This window comes from Garra rufa, chromosome 1, assembly GCF_049309525.1.
Source record: "Garra rufa chromosome 1, GarRuf1.0, whole genome shotgun sequence".
NCBI lineage: Eukaryota > Metazoa > Chordata > Actinopteri > Cypriniformes > Cyprinidae > Garra > Garra rufa.
This window is the reverse complement of record NC_133361.1, coordinates 3,560,313-3,579,113: the sequence shown is the minus strand read 5'-3', so window position 1 is coordinate 3,579,113 and position 18,801 is coordinate 3,560,313. Positions and strand designations below refer to the sequence as shown.

General features: G+C 35.6%; 3 protein-coding genes across 4 annotated transcripts in view; 2 read left to right on the top strand and 1 right to left on the bottom strand.

The window, feature by feature from the left end:
- Positions 1-18,801, top strand: part of LOC141326852 (uncharacterized) — a 269,935-nt gene that overhangs the window by 112,804 nt on the left and 138,330 nt on the right. The gene's annotated exons all lie outside the window — the stretch shown is intronic.
- Positions 4,598-6,348, top strand: LOC141327533 (uncharacterized). The gene has a single exon (XM_073835354.1). The coding sequence runs from the start codon at positions 4,775-4,777 to the stop codon at positions 5,582-5,584; it is 810 nt and encodes a 269-aa protein (XP_073691455.1). The 5' UTR covers positions 4,598-4,774; the 3' UTR covers positions 5,585-6,348.
- Positions 16,361-18,801, bottom strand: part of LOC141341529 (uncharacterized) — an 85,409-nt gene continuing 82,968 nt past the window's right edge. Inside the window, exon 4 of the mRNA XM_073846414.1 lies at positions 16,361-18,144. Coding sequence (XP_073702515.1) covers positions 17,060-18,144 — 1,085 coding nt within the window. The 3' untranslated portion in view covers positions 16,361-17,059. The remainder of the gene's footprint in view (positions 18,145-18,801) is intronic.

Genomic DNA, 18,801 nt, shown 5'->3' with positions numbered 1-18,801 from the left:
GAACTGATATTGAGTTTTTTGGCTGCAGTACCGCTATTTCTCTTTTGAATTTTTAGTTTTTGCCTGATCAAGCTAGTTATAGTATTTTTTATTTTTTTATAACACGATAAAGGTAAAGTTAGTTTTAATTTCGACAGTTCTTGTTGTATATGGGACTGTCAATAAATTCCAGTCACAGTGCAATAAATAAATAAATAAAAAACAATGTCCAATCATTCATTCAAATTTGTGATTTTTACAATGTTGTAGTAACAGCTAGTGGCCAGACTGACTTACTGAATGTGAGATACAACGATTTGGATATAAAACCTTTTGGTGAATTACAGCATCTTTTAATCTGAGCAATGTACTTATATAAAGAGAGATAATTGAGGTAGGGTGTTTTAATATTGCATTTATGTACTGTGCACATATGAATAGAGGTATTGGCAAGTCAGTCTGGAGACTAGGGATGTACTACAAACTTCAGAACGGGAAAATATTTTGGTGAATTCTAATCATTTTTTTTTAAGTCTCGCCTGTAGTAAGTCTCATTCTTGTCATTAGAAAACTGCTACAAACTTTTTTTAATTATTTTTGTATATTACGAATTATGAAGGCTAATTCTTATTCTTGACCATTTAACACAATTGGTGAAACTGTCAGACAGTCCCTTAAGCACGATATTGCTGTTATTAGCTTAAGTCGTGATGTTAAATATAGCAATATAATATAGTAATGCAATGATTCATAAAGAAACAACACTTAATGCCTTTTTGATTTATTGTTGATTTTGGCAAATCTGCTTTTCCACACAGAAATTCATGTTCAGTGAATCTCTAAATGCTGGAATATTCCCATCAGATCATCAGGAAGAGCTGAAATCTGCAAAGACTGAGTTTATTCACGAGTACAGAGAGAAGATGAGAGATCCAGAACACACAGGTTGGCGTTTGTTCTTCATTAATTCAATGATAATGCTGTTTGTAAGAAAAATTCATTTTACTTATTTTGTGTGCTTCTGAAACATTGTGCAGTGCTTGTTTGCTAGAACTGTGTTCTCCTAGTGTTCATCTATGGGGATAAGAATTGCTATAGAAAGGGCTTTCTCTGTTTCCTTATTATGTGTGGAAAAATACCAGCTGCTAGAAGATGTAACCTTGAAGGTTAGGGAAGAGATAAGGAGGAAGGAAACCCTCTCTTTTTCGTCACAGTCTGCAGCAATGTGTGATTATGAAGGACAACTGACTGAGTTTGTCTCTTGGGCAGTAAGAGTTTATTTTCGCCACAACAGCTGGCAGCTGGAAAACAACCAAGTTTAATATTTGGTTTGGTATAATAGAAACAAAATAAATGTTAAATGGTTTCCTATGAACTGGATACTACTTTCTATGTTAAAGAACAAAGTCTTAAAGGTGCCATGAAAATAAGTAAAAAGTAAACACTCATTAACACCAATCCGCAAGAGATTTGAAGTAACCAAGCCATGCTCATTTTTTACCTTGCACGTTTAAGGAACTTCTAACATTACTTAGAAGTTTTTTGAGACGGTACCGTTTAGGTTTGTCAAGCTCGTCAAAGGAAGCTCTTCTCATAGCTACTGTACCAGACAACAAAAACAGTTTCAGATCAGCAAAATAAGACTCAATTTTGGGTTTGCGAAGCCCCTTTGTGATATCAAGAAAGTTATTAATCTGCTGAACTGAGTAAAGTTTAATCATACCTCCAGAGGCAGGCTCAGAATCCATCGCGTCATTTTCCATCATCGCAGTATCTTCCTCACATTCTTTATCGGAATCATCCATTTGTAGCTTTAAATCCACAAGATCTTGAGATGGAAAATCATCTCGATTAAACGATTCATCTATGATTGCATCACACTCAGTTTTATCCGCTTGCGTTTGTTTTTCAAAACAAAGCAAATCAGTCTCAAAAATGACAAGTCAGCAGGCGGGGCGCGTGTATAAATTAGTTGTTTCCTCCAGATGCTGCCACCTTTGTCCGGCAAAGTTTGCAGATTGCCGCATTAACGTTTCCTTTTTGCATTTGGTTTGAACTCAAAATACTGCCAAACAGGCGCTTTTGCATTGCGTTTTGACACTAAATCGTCCGCCATTCTCTTTCTGTAATGTCGACTCCTCTCGTTCTCCTCACGTGATTAATGAAATATGAGCATTGCAGCTATGTTTAGTTTGTAATTACAGTGCATGCTCTCGTCTTAAGTAAATTATTTAGAATTACATTTTCCATTTAATTCAAATAAATATATATATATAAAAAAAACGAAAACTGTAAAAAAAAATAAAAAATAAGGACGGTCCCAGCTGGCATTCGACCGACCTTAAACGTTTAAATGTGGTTGAAATAATGTCAGTTTATGAAAAAAAAACATTCATTCAACGTCAAAACAACGTTGAATACCAAATGGTTGAAATGGTGTTGTTAACTAACTATGGATTCAACAAAGAAATATAAATAAAATTTGAGTTGTACATTATTTTTACAACCATGACTTTTAAACATTTTGTTGAAATATATCAGTAGAAAAATAACGTTGTTCCAACATTCAAACAATGCTGATCAATTAACTGTTGTTTAGATTTGCAAAATCGAAACAAAATCCAACGGTTATCCAACACTGACGTAGTGACGTTGATTCAACGCTGACTCCACGTTAAAATGCCAGCTGCGGTGTTACAGTGGAAAGTGATGCCACTGCGTCTTAAAACCGGTAACACCGTAAACACCGTCTATCGTGGCAAGCCAGATGTGATGGACCGAACGCTGCAGATTCGCCGATGTTGAAAGCACAAACTGACGTGATATTAAGCTGTCTAATAAACGCACACTTGCTTATTACATGTTTTTGATGTTATGACAAATTATTGGTATGATCGCCCATAGCGGCTGAAATACGGAAAAAAATAATAAATAAAGTCTGTTCGGCACGGGTTTCGAACAAGCGCTAAAAATAGGCACCTTGAGAAGTGACAGTAACGAAGGAGCTACCGAGCCGCTTTCAGTTAGCCACTTATTTTTAATACAAATCAGAATTTATATCTCGACGTGATATGCAGCTGGCTGAATCAAAGAAATGTGCCCATGTTAACCTGTGACCTGTGTTTGCTGTTTTGAAAATGAATATTATAGTAAAAGTATATTACATTTTATGGTTTGTGATGTTAAAGTACATTTCATGGAGTCCCAGACAACTGTAAATTTGAGACTACTGTGGTTTAATTACAAACGCTTTCGTTAAACTATTTACTATAGTAACATGGTACATTTTCTTCAGAGACTAGCTAATGTCTCGTTTGATAAATATATATATATATATATATAACGACGTTATTTATACGTTGTTTTGACGTTTTTCTCGTTTAAATACTTTGGAAAGTAACTTAAATAGACATGATTTTGTCATAATTAAATGAGATTTTCTAGTGACAAGTATTTGTAAGCAGCTTTTTAACTGGAAATTACTTCAATTTATTGCAACAGTAAAATTAGATTTTGGTCAGCAAACAAGTTCACACAGGCATAACACCGGCAAAAACAATCGTTGTGTCTAATGATTATTTGATTACGGAGTTGTTTAGCACAAATAGTTTCACAAATGAAGTCTTTCTATAAACTGGTTCAAGCCTATTTTTTTCTTTAAACTTATTTTGTAATAGGAAACATCTTGAGAGGTGTTGAATAATCTCGATGAACCAGCAAATAATAAGACTTTCGATGGACTGGGTACTTTTTTCTTTAAACAAAACGTATGTCAAGTAAAGTCACCTTTATTTATATACATGGGCGTCGGAAGCAAAATAAATGTGGGTGGGTCCTCCCCCAGAAAGAAATTACTGTAGTATATGTCATTTTCTGTAGTTTAGTGCATTTTATTTTATGATTTTACACAAAGAAATATTACAAAAGACGATTATTTGAGTACGTATTCTGTGGCGTAAGTTTTAATACGTGTAAAATATAGTTTTTGACGCGGGAGACCCGAGTTCGCGTCCGCCTCTTGGTGAAATAATTTTCGAAATCGTCTCCCTTTTCACTTATATCACATCGGAAAGTCATTTGTTTTCAATAAAAATTAATGAAATAATCGAAAAGTTGAAATAAAGGATCAGCTAGGGTGAGGTGTATCTGAGCAGAACTTACGCTGCTTTGTTGACATTGCTGTGTTTGGGAGTGCTGCAGACACGACTGACTAGTGAAAACACAGAATGAGTTTAATTGATATGGACTCTGAATAAGCCGAGTGGAATAAATTTGAGGAAACCACACTATGTAATTTAAGGCTGTTTTGGAGTTAAATTTATTAATAGACGGGCATACCTCATACAATGGATTTGACTGAGTCTGACGTCCCTCTCAAAAGTGCAAAGAATTAGAGACGGTAAAAGTGGGTGGGTCCAATATCATTGGTCTTCAAATGTGGGTGGGTCCTGTCCCACCCACGTTCAATGGTTCCGACGCCCATGTTTATATAGGACTATTAACAATACAGATTGTGTCAAAGCAGATTTACAGTAGGAAAATAGTGAGTCAATAATGTAAAAAGTATGTTAGATAATCGTGTAGATGATTAAACATATTTAATAGTCTAATTTTAAGATCAATCTTTTGTATGGCAATCGCCTACTTTCTGCTGTTACATCAAGTTCATGGATCTCTCTTTTATTTTTTAACGAGTTTCTGAAAATGAACTGTTTTTACTTTTATTTCAGAGTTTATTGATGAAAATGAGGAGAATGAAGAATTGAGTGAAGCTGATGAGAAAAACCATTTCAAAATGAGTCGCTCTCAAACCAAAAAGAAAGATTTAAAGGAAAGCAGAGCCAAGAAATCTGTCACCTGCACTCAGTGTGGAAAGAGTTTGACATACAAAAAAAACCTTAAGCTTCACATGAGAGTTCACACTGGAGAGAAACCGTTCACTTGTGATCAGTGCGGGAAGAGTTTCTCACAATCATCAAGCCTTAAGAAACACATGAACATCCACACTAGAGAGAAACTGTACGCATGTGATCAGTGTGATAAAACATTTTTGTGTGCTTCATACCTGAGGACACACCTGAGAGTTCATACAAAGGAGAAACCACATTCATGTCATTTGTGTGGAAAGAGTTTTTCACATCTACAACATTTGAAAGTACATCAGAAAATACATACTGGTGTGAAAGATTACATGTGCTTTGAGTGTGAAAAGACTTTTACTACAGCAGGCCATTTAAGAAAGCACCAGAGGATTCACACCGGAGAGAAACCGTACAAGTGTTCTCACTGCGATCTGAGATTCATACAGTCAGGAAACCTGAAAAGACATGAGAGAATCCACACTGGAGAGAAACCTTATACATGTGATCAATGCGGGAAGACTTTTGCACAAAAAGGACAACTTAACGCACACATGATAATCCACACTGGACAGAAACCTTATATGTGTTCACACTGCGACCAGAGATTCAGCCGGCCAGAAACCCTGAAAAGACATGAGAGGATCCACACTGGAGAGAAACCGTATCACTGCACTGAATGTGGGATCTGTTTCAGACATTTATCTTCTCTACGCAGTCACACAAAAAACATTCACAGTGAGTAGATCATCTTCAGATCTGATGCTGCACACAATAATAAATCAGGCAATAAAATATCATCTGGATCAATCAAGAGCCACGACAAAGAAACATCATCTAAAGTTTTCACAGTCAATAAAGTTCATCTTCATCTTCAAATCCAGCCGATTCAACTGAGATCAACTTGAAAATAAAGTTCCTCTCTAAGGAACAATTTCAAAAAGTTTTATTCTTGTATATGATTTTGCTTCATGATATAAATCAATGTCTTTTCATGTTATGTTCAATTGTCTTCTAATGCACATCTGTCACTTGTAGTTTAGCTTGTGTTTCATGAAGCAGCTGTTTACAAACTGTTCTTGTTCAGGAAGATGAAGAGTAGTCTGTGACACTTTAATTGTTTTCTTCGCTGTTTTTTTAAGGAACTAGTTATGATACATTTAGAAAAAACAGATGAAAGATGTTTAGAACTGATATTTATTTTCTACTCATCCATTTACTTTTGCTTTGAGTAATTATTGATTGATTTTTTTTCTAGTAATACATTATTATTTTTGATATTGTATCAACGACTTTTATTGTCTGCTGTTTGTATTTTCATTAGGAGAAAAATTCATTTTATAGTTTTAGTTATAATGTTAGAAAGCCACGTAGTGTTATGTTTGCTTTTTGGGCTTTCTGTTTTAAATTTATCAATAAAGCTCTTGAATTGATTTGAATTGAAAGCCTTTATTGTCACTGTCTTTTCCTGAATACAGTGAAATTAGTCGTTGAATAGCCCTCACCACAATCCGCTGTCCATGCAATAAAACTGTATACTTAATCTATATTGCTGAATTTTGAACATGCTTCGTAGGATATCATATGATATGTCTTGTCTAGATGTAGACTTGCCACCAGTGTTGGGCACATACCTTTAAAAAATTAATTAGTTATAATTACTAGTTACTTCTCACAAATAGTAACTGAGTTACATCATTATAAAAGTAACTAATTACCAGGCAAAGTAACTATTGCGTTACTTAAAAAAAATGTAATTTAATATAACTATAAAATAAATATAAATCATTGTACACTAATCTGCACTATTTTAATGTTGTCAGAGACAACTATCACATTCAACATATTATTCTAAATATTATCATTACTATAGTGGAACTATAAAGCACAATAGATGGTTTAGAACTTTAAATATGCCTATTTATTGCACAGGCCGATGCAAAGAGACTCTTTTTTTAAGTTGCACGTTACATAAACATTTTTGCCTTTCACCTCAGCGAGGGAAAAGTAGTGCTTATACTCACGGCCGTAGCCAGCTATGAGGTCACCAAGGTCCGGACCTCTGTCATTTTTTTATATTCAAAAATAAAATGTCAAGCTCTCTTAATGATTATTCAGCTGTTTAAACCACCTCATATCACATGAGTGTTTGCAATTCATTTTGCTGCGAGAAGCTAGAGCAGTGAACGGGGCTTGAGAGCGCGTTGAGTGAGAGCGCTGGTGCAGCGATCCAGCTATTATATGTGTTTTTCCAATTTATTGTGACACTTTGGGATGTTCATAAAGTGGAAAGTGAAACGTTAGTGTTAGTGATATATTAATCTTATTTACAAAACACAAGCTTTGTACTTATTTCGGATATCTTTTTTTTAGTTTTGTAATTGCTTGTTTTTCGTAGCAATATCTGGCATTTTGACGATAGTAGTCCTGACAGAATCTGAATTTTGAAGTGCTTGTGTAAGTTGTAATCTTTTGATATCATATCTTTTAGATTTTATTAAATATGTTCAACTGTTTCAGGAAGATCATATTTAACATGATGCCCCCCCTGTGGATAGTCATGGAATCCTCGACAGCCCCGCTGCAACTGCTTTAGCCAAGCTTAGGCTCGGTTGTACTTGGGAACTAGACGGTGCTATATAACCCTCAAACGAAAGCAAAGCAATTGAAGATCTGGCAAACTATCCAACGTGTTTTTGCAGCGTTGAGCAATGTAGCCAATCACAGACATATCTGTTGTTTCCGAACAATTAGAAACACTTGTCAGAATTCACTCACTGCTGAAAGCGCCTGATCGGTTTTTATTAAGTGACATTTTGTGCGCTCGTGAATCATCTTATGAGTGTAGACGCGATGTAAATAAAATATTAATTGTGTAGTTTAGAGAGCTTTATTAATTATAACGGAATTTTGTGAGATCTCTATGAACTTTTAGTGATAATAAGGGGAGCGTGCTTTGCACTTTCCAGGCTATAATCCATTTAGAATTTGTATGAAACTTTCGTTTTTCGGCACATGCAAGCTGATATGTTTTGGGAGTGACATTTGCATATTTACGCTGGGTTTATTCTCGAAATAACGGTGAAGCAATAGACGGGATAAAAATATATTTTCCCCTTCTCCCAAAACAACTTACTGTTTCAGCTATAAAATAGTTCAGTTTTGTATGTAATGGCAAAATGTTTATATTTAGTTTCGTTTTTTATTTAGCTAATTTAGAAAAACGCTTGGAGCATTTTTTTATTCGTTAAATATATATATATATATATTTACCGAACAGCGCCCAGCGGAAGACTGATCATAGTCTGTTTGATCAGTTTGCCTTCTCAAATCATCACGACTTGCCTAAAATGAAATCTACAGATCTAAAACAGTTCAAGTATAAAACAATGGTAGTTTAAACGTTACAGATAAATGTGCGCTGTATGCGCATAGTTTGCGCAGAAAGTGGAAGCTAAAGCTTGCAGGACATCGAGGCACCAGCGCGATCACTTGCATTTTTTTTCATTGGAAGCAATTTAAAATTATCCGTCATTTTTGCTCACAAAGTACGAGTAATACATCGAAAAAAACGTTACAGCATTTTTATAAAATAAAGAAAACAATAATTATGTGCTTTCTGCCGTCTGGTTCTTGAACAGGAGTGCTTAACAAAATGAAGCGAAATGCATGCCTCACAGACATAATAAATACATTTATAGAAAGCTTTAAATTATTACTTAACGAAATAAAACAAATCAATAGCACAAACTCTTTCATGTAATCCGTAAAGATGAATTTCTCTCTAAAGGCGCGTCCAAAAAGGAGATTGCGACACTGACTCAGAATACACAAATGAATTAATAAATAATTCATTTATGTCCTTACTCTTTCCTTGACACATTCATTGTTATTTATTTTTTTGCTGTGCTTGGGGCGAGTTTTAGCCTATTGTGTGCGCTTGAACGCGGATTCAGCTGCGCTAAAGCACACTAAACGGTGTCTGAGTCGGTCTCAAAAGTGAAAGCGAAAGTGAAGTTTCGTGTTGTTTCCACCAGCGCGGCATTTTTTTTTTCTTCACCATAATTGGATGTCTAAATTATGAAAATAAGGAGAAGCCTAAAACAGGCCCGATGCCGGCCCGGGTCTGAACTATGACCTGAAAATTGGCCCGAAGCCGTAGCCCTGGGGTGTAAAAAAAAGTCAGGGCCCATCGGCCCGGGCTGAAGCGCAGCGCTTTAATTGACTGCTTAGATGTGCTGCAATACCGTAGGGCACTGTTTTAATGCTTACATCTGATTTTTTTTTCTTGCCCCCCCTGACTCAAGAGTCAAATGTCGCCCATGTGTGCAGGTATCCATACAAAAGAGATAATGGCTAGAGAGGATGTAGGCGACTATGTGTCAAAATGGTTGATTTATTGCCTGTCATAAAAATTCCACCCCCCTCCCCAACTGGACACCTGTTTTTGGACAACCCCTACACCTCCCAAACAGGATATCAAATTGTACATCTGTTTATCCGCACCACCAATTCAATGGTATTTATGGTTGTTTTCCTATGGTTTTGGGGGATGTGTATCTGAAACGGGGACATAGAAAACTGTTCAAAAAACTATGTGCTTTCAACTTTTAATTGTGAAATAGTGTATATGTATGGTAAAACTGGGGCTCAATGGGGTAGTTTTTATTAAAGTTTTTTCTTTTTCACATACAACAGAAACACAGTGACGTTTGTATTTTCCAGAAAAACTGTGAAAAGTAAATCTATGTTGTGGTCTGTAGCATTACACCTTTTTAAAAAAGTGGATGTTGTTACTGATACACGAGTTAAAGTAAAATAAAAGAAATCTTGTAGCATTACAGTTTTAAAAGGGTAGAGTTTTGTTACTGATACAAGACTTAGACAATCTATGCTGTAGTCTATAACCTTACAATTTAAAAAATGTTTAAAACTTTAAATAGTTTTGTTACTGACACAGGAGTTAAATTAAAATAAACCAAATGTAGTAGTCTATAGAATAACAAACTTTAAAAAGTTTTTTACTGATACAAGAGTTAAAGTAAAATAAAACCTATGTTGTAGTCTAACATTACAACTTTTAAAAACGTTTAAAAGTTTAAAAAAGTTTTTTTTTTTTTTTTTTTTACTGATACAAGATAAAGGAAAAGTCCTGTGCATCTCGCACAGATCTAAAAAAAAATATCAGATGCAATCATTAAGCAACAGCATAAGATACTTGACAAAAAAAAATCTGGGTTGTAGTCTACCCTTACAATTTAAAAAAAAAACTAAGTAGAGTTTGTTACAAGTTAGAAAATAAAAGACTCAAACACCTTACACTGTTTAGCAATAATACATCCTTTCTCCGCGGCTGTCTGACTCAGAATGAAGTTCCGCGCGCAGCAGGCAAACCCCGCCCACAACCAGCCCCCTAACACACGCAGTAAAGCAGAGACCGGTGCAAAGATTTAAATGTATGGTAAAATAATTCAACAAAATAATACTTTTAAAATTAAAGAAGACTTCTTATTTGAATAAATCGATGACATTTCATAATTGATGAAAGCTTTCCCCTGTTTAACATTAAAGTAGAGGTTTTTTTTTCTTTTCTTTTTTTCATTTTAAAGCGCATGTCAGTTTCCTTTTAAACAAACGCCTAATAGGCCACAGGAAAATATTTATTTATTTTATTTAGTTAATCACAATTGATTAAGTTACTCCTTTAATCTATCTTTTTATTTTTGAATTTACGGCCTGTTATATCATCTGAAACGTAGCATATGTATGCATGTACATTAAAATATCCAAATGAAAGCAAATGTTTTGTTCGACGCAGCACAATAAAGACAAGAGATGATTTCGCAATTTTATTCCCGTAAGACTTGCGGACCGGTAGTTAAAACACATACACACGCATGCAGTTAATAGTCTAAACTTAATAACATCATGTAAATGTAAATATCTTGAATCACACAGCCCGATAAACCAGAGAGTCTACGATCGCTGATGCATTCTTATCAGATCAACCTAGGTTGTAAAAACTCTTCTGGGGTTGAGACTCATCACCTAGGGGATGTAGCTGGGTCTACTGGTGCTGTGAACTTTGTCAAAAGTTCATGCAAACGTTAATAGAATGGTCAAAGGATGTGCAGTGGACTTTAGGTAAAAGTTCACTAGGTCAAAAGATGTGTATTTAGCCTTTTTACAACACACAGTTGGATTTGCGTGGGGCATCTGGCGGATTGTTAGGTAACATTTAGGAAGAACACATCTTTCCTAATAAAAAAAAAAAACAGGTATGTTTACAATGTGGATGTGGATAACAACAAGCTGAAATTATCAGGGGGCCACGAAGATTGTTTTTAACAAACCAATCTATGCTATTGGAAAATCTTGTTTCATTTTAGTTATTTTTAGTTCCAGTTGTTTGTTTTTTTTTCTTTATATTCAGTCTTAGCTCTTTCAAGTCTCAACACAAACACAAACACTCACACAAACACAATGCACACATGCAAACTAAAACACAAACATGAAAAGTAAAACACACAAAATAAATGTAAACACATGATGAAAAACCTAATACAAAACACAAACATGCAAACCAAAACACAGAAAATCAAACACATGATAAACTCAAACACAAAACACATAATGCAAACTCAAACACAAAACAAACATGCATGCAACTCAAACACAAACCTGCAAACTCAAACACAAAAAGAAAAAGAAACATGCCAATTAAACACAAACATGCAAACTAAAACACAAAAAAGCAAACACATGATACAAAAACACAAACATGCAAACTAAAACACAAACACATAATGCAAAATCAAACATGCAAACTAAAACACAAAAAGCAAACACATGATACAAAAACACAAACATGCAAACTAAAACACAAACACATAATGCAAACTCAAACACAAAAAGCAAACATACACGCAAACTACACAAACAATCCGTGTTAAAATATTATGATGGGTTACACAAATCTTTTACAAAAAAAAAAAAAAAATCGTTTTGCATAACATGGGTATCTCTACATGATTATGGGAAGCAGTATGATTGAACAATGATGTAACTTTTGTTTTTAACAAATTTTAACAAAAAAATCAAACCTAAAACCATGATGCTCTAAACTAAAGCATGGGTTAGCAATATGCTTACAGAGATTTTCTTTAGGAATTAGACCTAAATTAGACTGAGATTTAGCTGTCATAAGTTTGTTTGCATCAAAAGTATGTCTTAAACAAGGTGCTAAAAAAACGTCTCACAGAATTGTTACCACAGGTTAGACTTTTCTTTCTTTCTTTAAAAATTGTATTATTAGCCAGGCTGTTTATTTATATCTACACTATAATGTTTTATTTTATGTAAATGCTAATAACTGTCTTTATAGTTTTATTTTACAAAGATTTAGACAAAGGATTTATAGAAGAAATAATCAAATATTCGATAAGTCCATCTTATCACACCCCAGGCTGATGTGTCTGATGGTTTGTGAGGACATTAATATCTTACGGATACAGACAAGTTAAGTTTCTATAGTTATAAAGCTGATAGTTTGTCGTAAAATCGCATCTTTAACTAGTAAAACATTTTTCTTTCAAACTCTCTCACGCATGTACACCTTTCACAGACACCCACAAACAGCCAACAACATCCTTACGTTTGTTTTATCATTTCCGAGACCCTGATAGAAATATTTCACACACAGTGTTAGGAAGATTACTTGAAATGTAGTAGATTACAAGTTACCCTATTTTAAATCTAATAAGTAGTGTAACTATTTCAATTACTCTAAAAAAAAACATTTGATTGCTTTTTTTGTTGCGTTTCTAAGTATGTAATGTCTTCAACTGTTAATGTTTTTAAACCAGGCTTGGTTAACAGGTCTCATGGATTTTCACTTGAATCGCGATTATAATAATTTAGTTTTATAGCACATCCACCACTAAATCAGACTTACTTTGAGATTGTTCTGAGCTTTAAATACACATTTAAAACCATAACAAGATAGTTTAATAGCTATCATACTGTTTTGAAATCAAATCTATGCATAGCTATGACAGGAAGCATTGGCATCTAACAAAAGGCTGAAAAAATCGTTAAACGTATAAAATAAATATACATCAACCCAAACAGGAAATAAAACAGTGAGGAATAAGTGCATGTTCTAAACTCCTGAAACATCGGTGTCTCATATTTTAAACCAGTCAATGCAATTTATGCAAGATATCAATCTTTGTAATCGTTATCATTTTCATGAGTGGCTGTAATTTAATCACACATTTTTCCCAGTATTGTGTAATTAAGTTACGTAATTTAGTTAGATGTAACCAGTTGCTCCCCAACACTGGTGAAAGAGTTCATTAACCTCTTTAACGTTAAAAATGTGATCAGTATCACTTAACAGTAGTTTGACAAACAAGGGTATGCTCATAAAACCAACCTGACTGAATTGAAGCATCCTAACAAGTACAACCATTGCAGAAAACACTGTAGTAAGATAAAGCTATGAATGAGAGATTGACCAACTTATAAAATGTTAAATCTATTATTACAAGTTCCTGCTTACCTAGTTTTATGATGAAACTTGAAAAATGTAGGCATGAGCTAACAATCATATCAATCAATCGCTCAACATACAGGTGGGTCTAGGACTCAACAAACATACCCCTTTGGATCATGAAACACACTGTCTAACACAACACACATTCTCCAGAATGGGGCGATGATGGGTTCAAAATTTCATGATGAAGACCGGTTGGATATTCAGACAGCAGGGCCTTATTCACTTTTTCTTAAGATAAAGACAATTATTTGATTTCAAGAGCACACAACTAAAACCTAATGCCATTTCACAATATAGCACAACAACGGTTGCTCCATTACAACATACACATCAAGTCTGTTTTAGTATATGTATATTGTATTACTCTTGAATATATTTGTTTAGTCTAAATATGTGTTCCAACAATTCTTTTTGTTTTCTGTTTTTACAAAGATGTTAAATTGAACACGTGTGACTAATACCTCATTCAAACGCTGTAGACTTTCAGGTTAGGGAACTACAATACCCAGCATACACCTCAGACTTCAAACATGGCCGCAGGGGATCCATATCCCAAAATACTCAGACATGACACCGTTGGACTTCTGAGACGCATTCAGATACCTTATTTAAAATGACTCACATTTCCACACTTTTTGTGAAGTATACTCATTATCTGTTGTGATGTTATAAACCCCTTTTTGTGATCTGTGTTAGCGATGCAAAGTCTAATTCATTTCTGCAAAAGGATCCATTTGGACAGTTCGGATCAATGAGCCGGATCAAAGAACCCATTCATCGGCTCCTTCTCGCGGTGATGCCACTACACATTTCTTTTCTAACAACTCAGGGTCATTTTATATGAGTGAAACCTTTAAATAAAGTTAACTGTGTGAACGCGTATTGTCTTTTATTCATTTAAGTTAATGATGTCTGGGGACTGCAGTTTCATGCACAGATCCTTCATTGTTTGTTTAGCTTAAATATTAGCTTTTAGTCAGTTTCAAAAGTGTCAGGCATGAAATGTATTTGTATTTTTAAATAATTACGGTAGAGTTAAAGGCTTCGGGTAGGTGTATGTAAGCGGTGAAAACTTAAATGTGGCAGTAAATGTGACAGACGAGAGCATTACTCAAACACCTCACCACGTCAGCTTTTAATAAAATATTCCACCGAATGTCGCTAAAACAGATTATGTAACAGTGTTTATCAAAACGTTGAAAAGAATATAAGCATACGAATATTCATAATGGCAGTAAGTACAATTTACCCTAACAACACATCAGACTGATCCCTGCTAAGTACAGATATCTTGACGCACTACTCCGCTATAGGCCTCGTCATACCGCTGTGTGATATAAATCGCAATGGTTTTTCATAGCGTTACACTAAACTTGTTATGAAATTTTTTCGGTTTCAATGACATGGTTCGTTCTTCGGTTTGAAATTTGTCTAGCTGTAATTGTTAGCCCTTATGCTTTGTTTCCTAGTTTTTGTTGTCATGTTAACGAGCTCTTTGTTCTGCAGAGCTATTCTGCAGAACGAACGAGTCGTGCGTTCCTCCAGACCACAGCGCAACGACGTTTAATAACAACAAATTTGCATCACAAATTATTTGCACGTTAACAGAATGAAACCTTTTCTATTTACATAATTAAATTCGTTGGTTGATGGTGCTTTTATGGCGATGTGGGTGCAGTCTATAGCTCCAATTATGTTTGGGAATCTAGCAATGGCATGAAAGTCCCGTTTAATTGCGGCTTGTTGAGGATTTCGATAAGGGAACTGGATGGCATGATCCTACTCACTGATGGCTGGGATATACCACATATGTCTCCAACCTCACGCTGAAATGTGCCAGTAGCTAAAAATCCAAGGGTGGACAGGAGTTGGATGTGCACGGGAATCCAGCTGTACATTTTTGGGAAAGCGGTACCTACTTAGAAGCCACTCTGTGCTCTCGCCAATCAGATCAGCGCGATCTTGGAAGCGCATTGTTCTGCGGAGCGCATTGTTTGCCAAGTCTTCCAATAATGCAAGATTAGCCATTGCACTGAGACAAATATATTTCATATCTGTCTTTTATAGGGTTTGACATAGGGGTGGGACGATACAGGTAACTCACGATTCAATTCTGTGGCGATACGTGGCCCACGATAATGATAATATCCCGATTCGCGATATCTACGATATTCAATATATTGGAAGAAATTTCATCAACGATATATCACGATATATGTGACTGAAAAAGAAAAAAATACCCATAATAAGGAAATCTTATGCATTTTCATAATAACTCACTGCCTCCCGGTCTCAAATGTAAACACTGTACAGCTACAGATGATAAAAGTGCATGAACATTAAAAAACAATATGAACATTAATTAACATGTGTAAACCCTGATACTGAAACGTCAGTAGTAAGTTACTGTAAAGTGCTTTATGTTAACCTGGACAGTGGACACATCAAGGCATATTCCTCTTGAGGAACTCTAACTGATCAGCATGCTCAACTAGCAGATGGGTCTTTGAATTGTTTTTCATTATTTTCCGCCATTTTTCTCGCTTCTCTTTTTTCTGCGCTTCTTCTCTGTTGTTGTTATGCCGCGTTCCAGGCAACCCGTGTTTTTCCGACCTTCTACCAGTGAAGTGGCACACGGTGGAAAAATAGAGCTTAGGACAATATAATGTTGCAATCAAATTAATAATAATATAAAAATAATAGTAATTCATAAATGTGCCCAGGCTTGCCTGGAACGCTACAAAGTCGTGGTTTGAAGTGGTGATTTACCAGTTAAAAAACCTGCCTGGAACGCAGCATTAGTTAACTTGTGTTCTTCACTGGCTGCTGCTTCCGCCACTTTACCCCTATTTACTCGAACAGCGCCCCCAGCAAACAGAATGGTAGATACTGGGTAGTGACACTGACAACGGGTAAATTAATAATTTTGTTGTTGTAATAAAATATCGATATTGGCCGTTAGTGTATCGATTATTTATTGCGACAGAGAGCACAACAATATATTGCAATATCGATTTTTTTTTCCACCCCTAGTTTGACACCAATTAAGCATCGTGTTTAAAACTAGACTAATTATAAATTGAGTGTTTTAAAGGAAACACAGGACATATGTGGATTGCTTAATGCTTACTGTGACACTCTTAAATGCTTTTTATGTGTAGTGTCGCTATTCTACCACTAGATTACCTGTGTAAGCATGCTCAGAGGTGTGCTTATATTTACACACATTTCTACGTATAAGTACAACTTGGTGAATCCCACAATTTGCGTGAAATTATTCTTACGCACTCACTACGCACAAATCTGTCCGTACGCACCATTGATAAATGAGGGCCCTGGTTCTCTCTCTCCTACTGACTTACAAGTAGAGATGGGTATATGGGTAACGGTGATGTAATTTAAAACATGAAGCACAATGATAAACAGGAATAAAACAAACAAAAACATTGTTCTTTGGGGAGGAACTCCATTTGAATTTCAGTTGAATCTGCTTGTTTTGAAGATGAACTTTATTCACTGTGAACATTTTAGATCATGTTTCTTTGTCATGTCTCTTGTAATGACAGATTGATCCAGATTATATTCTATTGCTTGATGCATTATAGTGTCACATTTGGTGAGGACGCTCAACAGACCTGAAAGTGCTGGATCTGAAGATGATCTATTTACTGTGATTGTTATTTGTATGACTGTGTAGAGAAGATGAACGATTGAAACTCTTCCCACATTCAGTGCAGTGATACGGTTTTTCTCCAGTGTGGATCCTTTCATGCTGTTTCAGATTTTCAGCTGTAGTAAAAGTCTTCTCACACTCAAAGCACATGTACTCTTTTACACCAGTGTGTATTTTCTGATGTACTTTCAAATGTTCTAGACGTGAAAAACTCTTTCCACACAAATCGCATGAATGTGGCTTCTCCTTTGTATGAACTCTCAGGTGTGTCTTCAGGTCTGAAGCCCACAAAAATGTTTTCCCACATTGATCACATGTGTATAGTTTCTCTCTAGTGTGGATGTTCATGTGTTTCTTAAGGCCTGATGATTGTGAGAAACTCTTCCCGCACTGATCACATGTGAACGGTTTCTCTCCAGTATGAACGCTCATGTGTGATGTAAGGTGTCCTTTTTTTGTAAAACTTCTCCCGCATTGATCACATGCGTACGGTTTCTCTCCAGTGTGGATCCTTTCATGTGCTTTTAGACTTGATGACTGACTGAATCTCTGGTCGCAGTGTGAACACTTGTACGGTTTCTCTCCAGTGTGGATCCTCTGGTGTAGTTTCAGATGTCCAGCTGTAGTAAAAGTCTTCTCACACTCAAAGCACATGTACTCTTTCACACCAGTGTGTGTTTTCTGATGTGCTTTTAAATAATCTAAACATGAAAAACTCTTTCCACACAAATGGCATGAATGTGGCTTCTCCTTTGCATGAGCTCTCAGGTGTTTCTTCAGGTGTGAAGCTCTCAGAAATGTTTTCCCGCATTGATCACATGCGTGCAGTTTCTCTCTAGTGTGGATGTTCATGTGTATCTTAAGGGCTGATGAGTGTGAGAAACTCTTCCCGCACTGATCACAAGTGAACGGTTTCTCTCCAGTGTGAACTTTCTTGTGTGATGTAAGGTGTGCTTTTTTTGTAAAGCTCTTCCCGCATTGATCACATGCGTACGGTTTTTCTCCACTGCTGACGTGATTTTTCTCCTCAGCTTCACTCAGTTTTTCTTTCACCTCATTGTCTTCAATCAACTCTGAAACAAAAGTTAATACAGTAAATTTGACAACAAATGAAAGGACGCAAAGTGAGAGGACATAAAAATTAACCCTGACATGACAACGGAAAGCAGACAATCGCATTAGAAAATTCTGATCATTTTGATGCAAATTCCTGAAGTTCCTGAAACTTTTCGTGATTGAGGTACATTGTTCTTCAAATTAATATTTTTTAAAGCATTATATGCACAAATATGTTTCTATAGGAAGTGCTATTAAATATGTTTGACATGTTCAACAACATCAATTATGAATACACGCAAAAGAGAGAGGACTGTCTCATTGACTGTTACCGCTCCTTCTCATGCTTCGTTGGTTACTTCCTGTTTGGCAGCCATTTAAGGAGGCCATGCCAAACAGACCGGGGCAAAGTATTGTTTTGCTCTTGCGAACTCTACCGAGCCTTTTCCCTGTTTTCTAGTTTTTTTGTCATAGCCTTGTTTTGTTTTCCTAGTTATAGTCATAGTCTTTAGTCACAGTCCTGCCATGTTTCTTTGTTTTATTTCTTTGCTACTTTGGACTGCCCTCTTGGATTTTGACCCTCGCCTGTGTTACTGAATTATTCTTTTGTCTTGCCCTGGACATTCCTGTTTGTTGGTGTTTGACCCTGCCTGTTCGACCACGATCTGTTTAAT

Bases quoted from the DNA above. Each gene is read 5' to 3' on its own strand.
- LOC141327533 (XM_073835354.1), top strand. From the start codon at position 4,775: ATGAGTCGCTCTCAAACCAAAAAGAAAGATTTAAAGGAAAGCAGAGCC.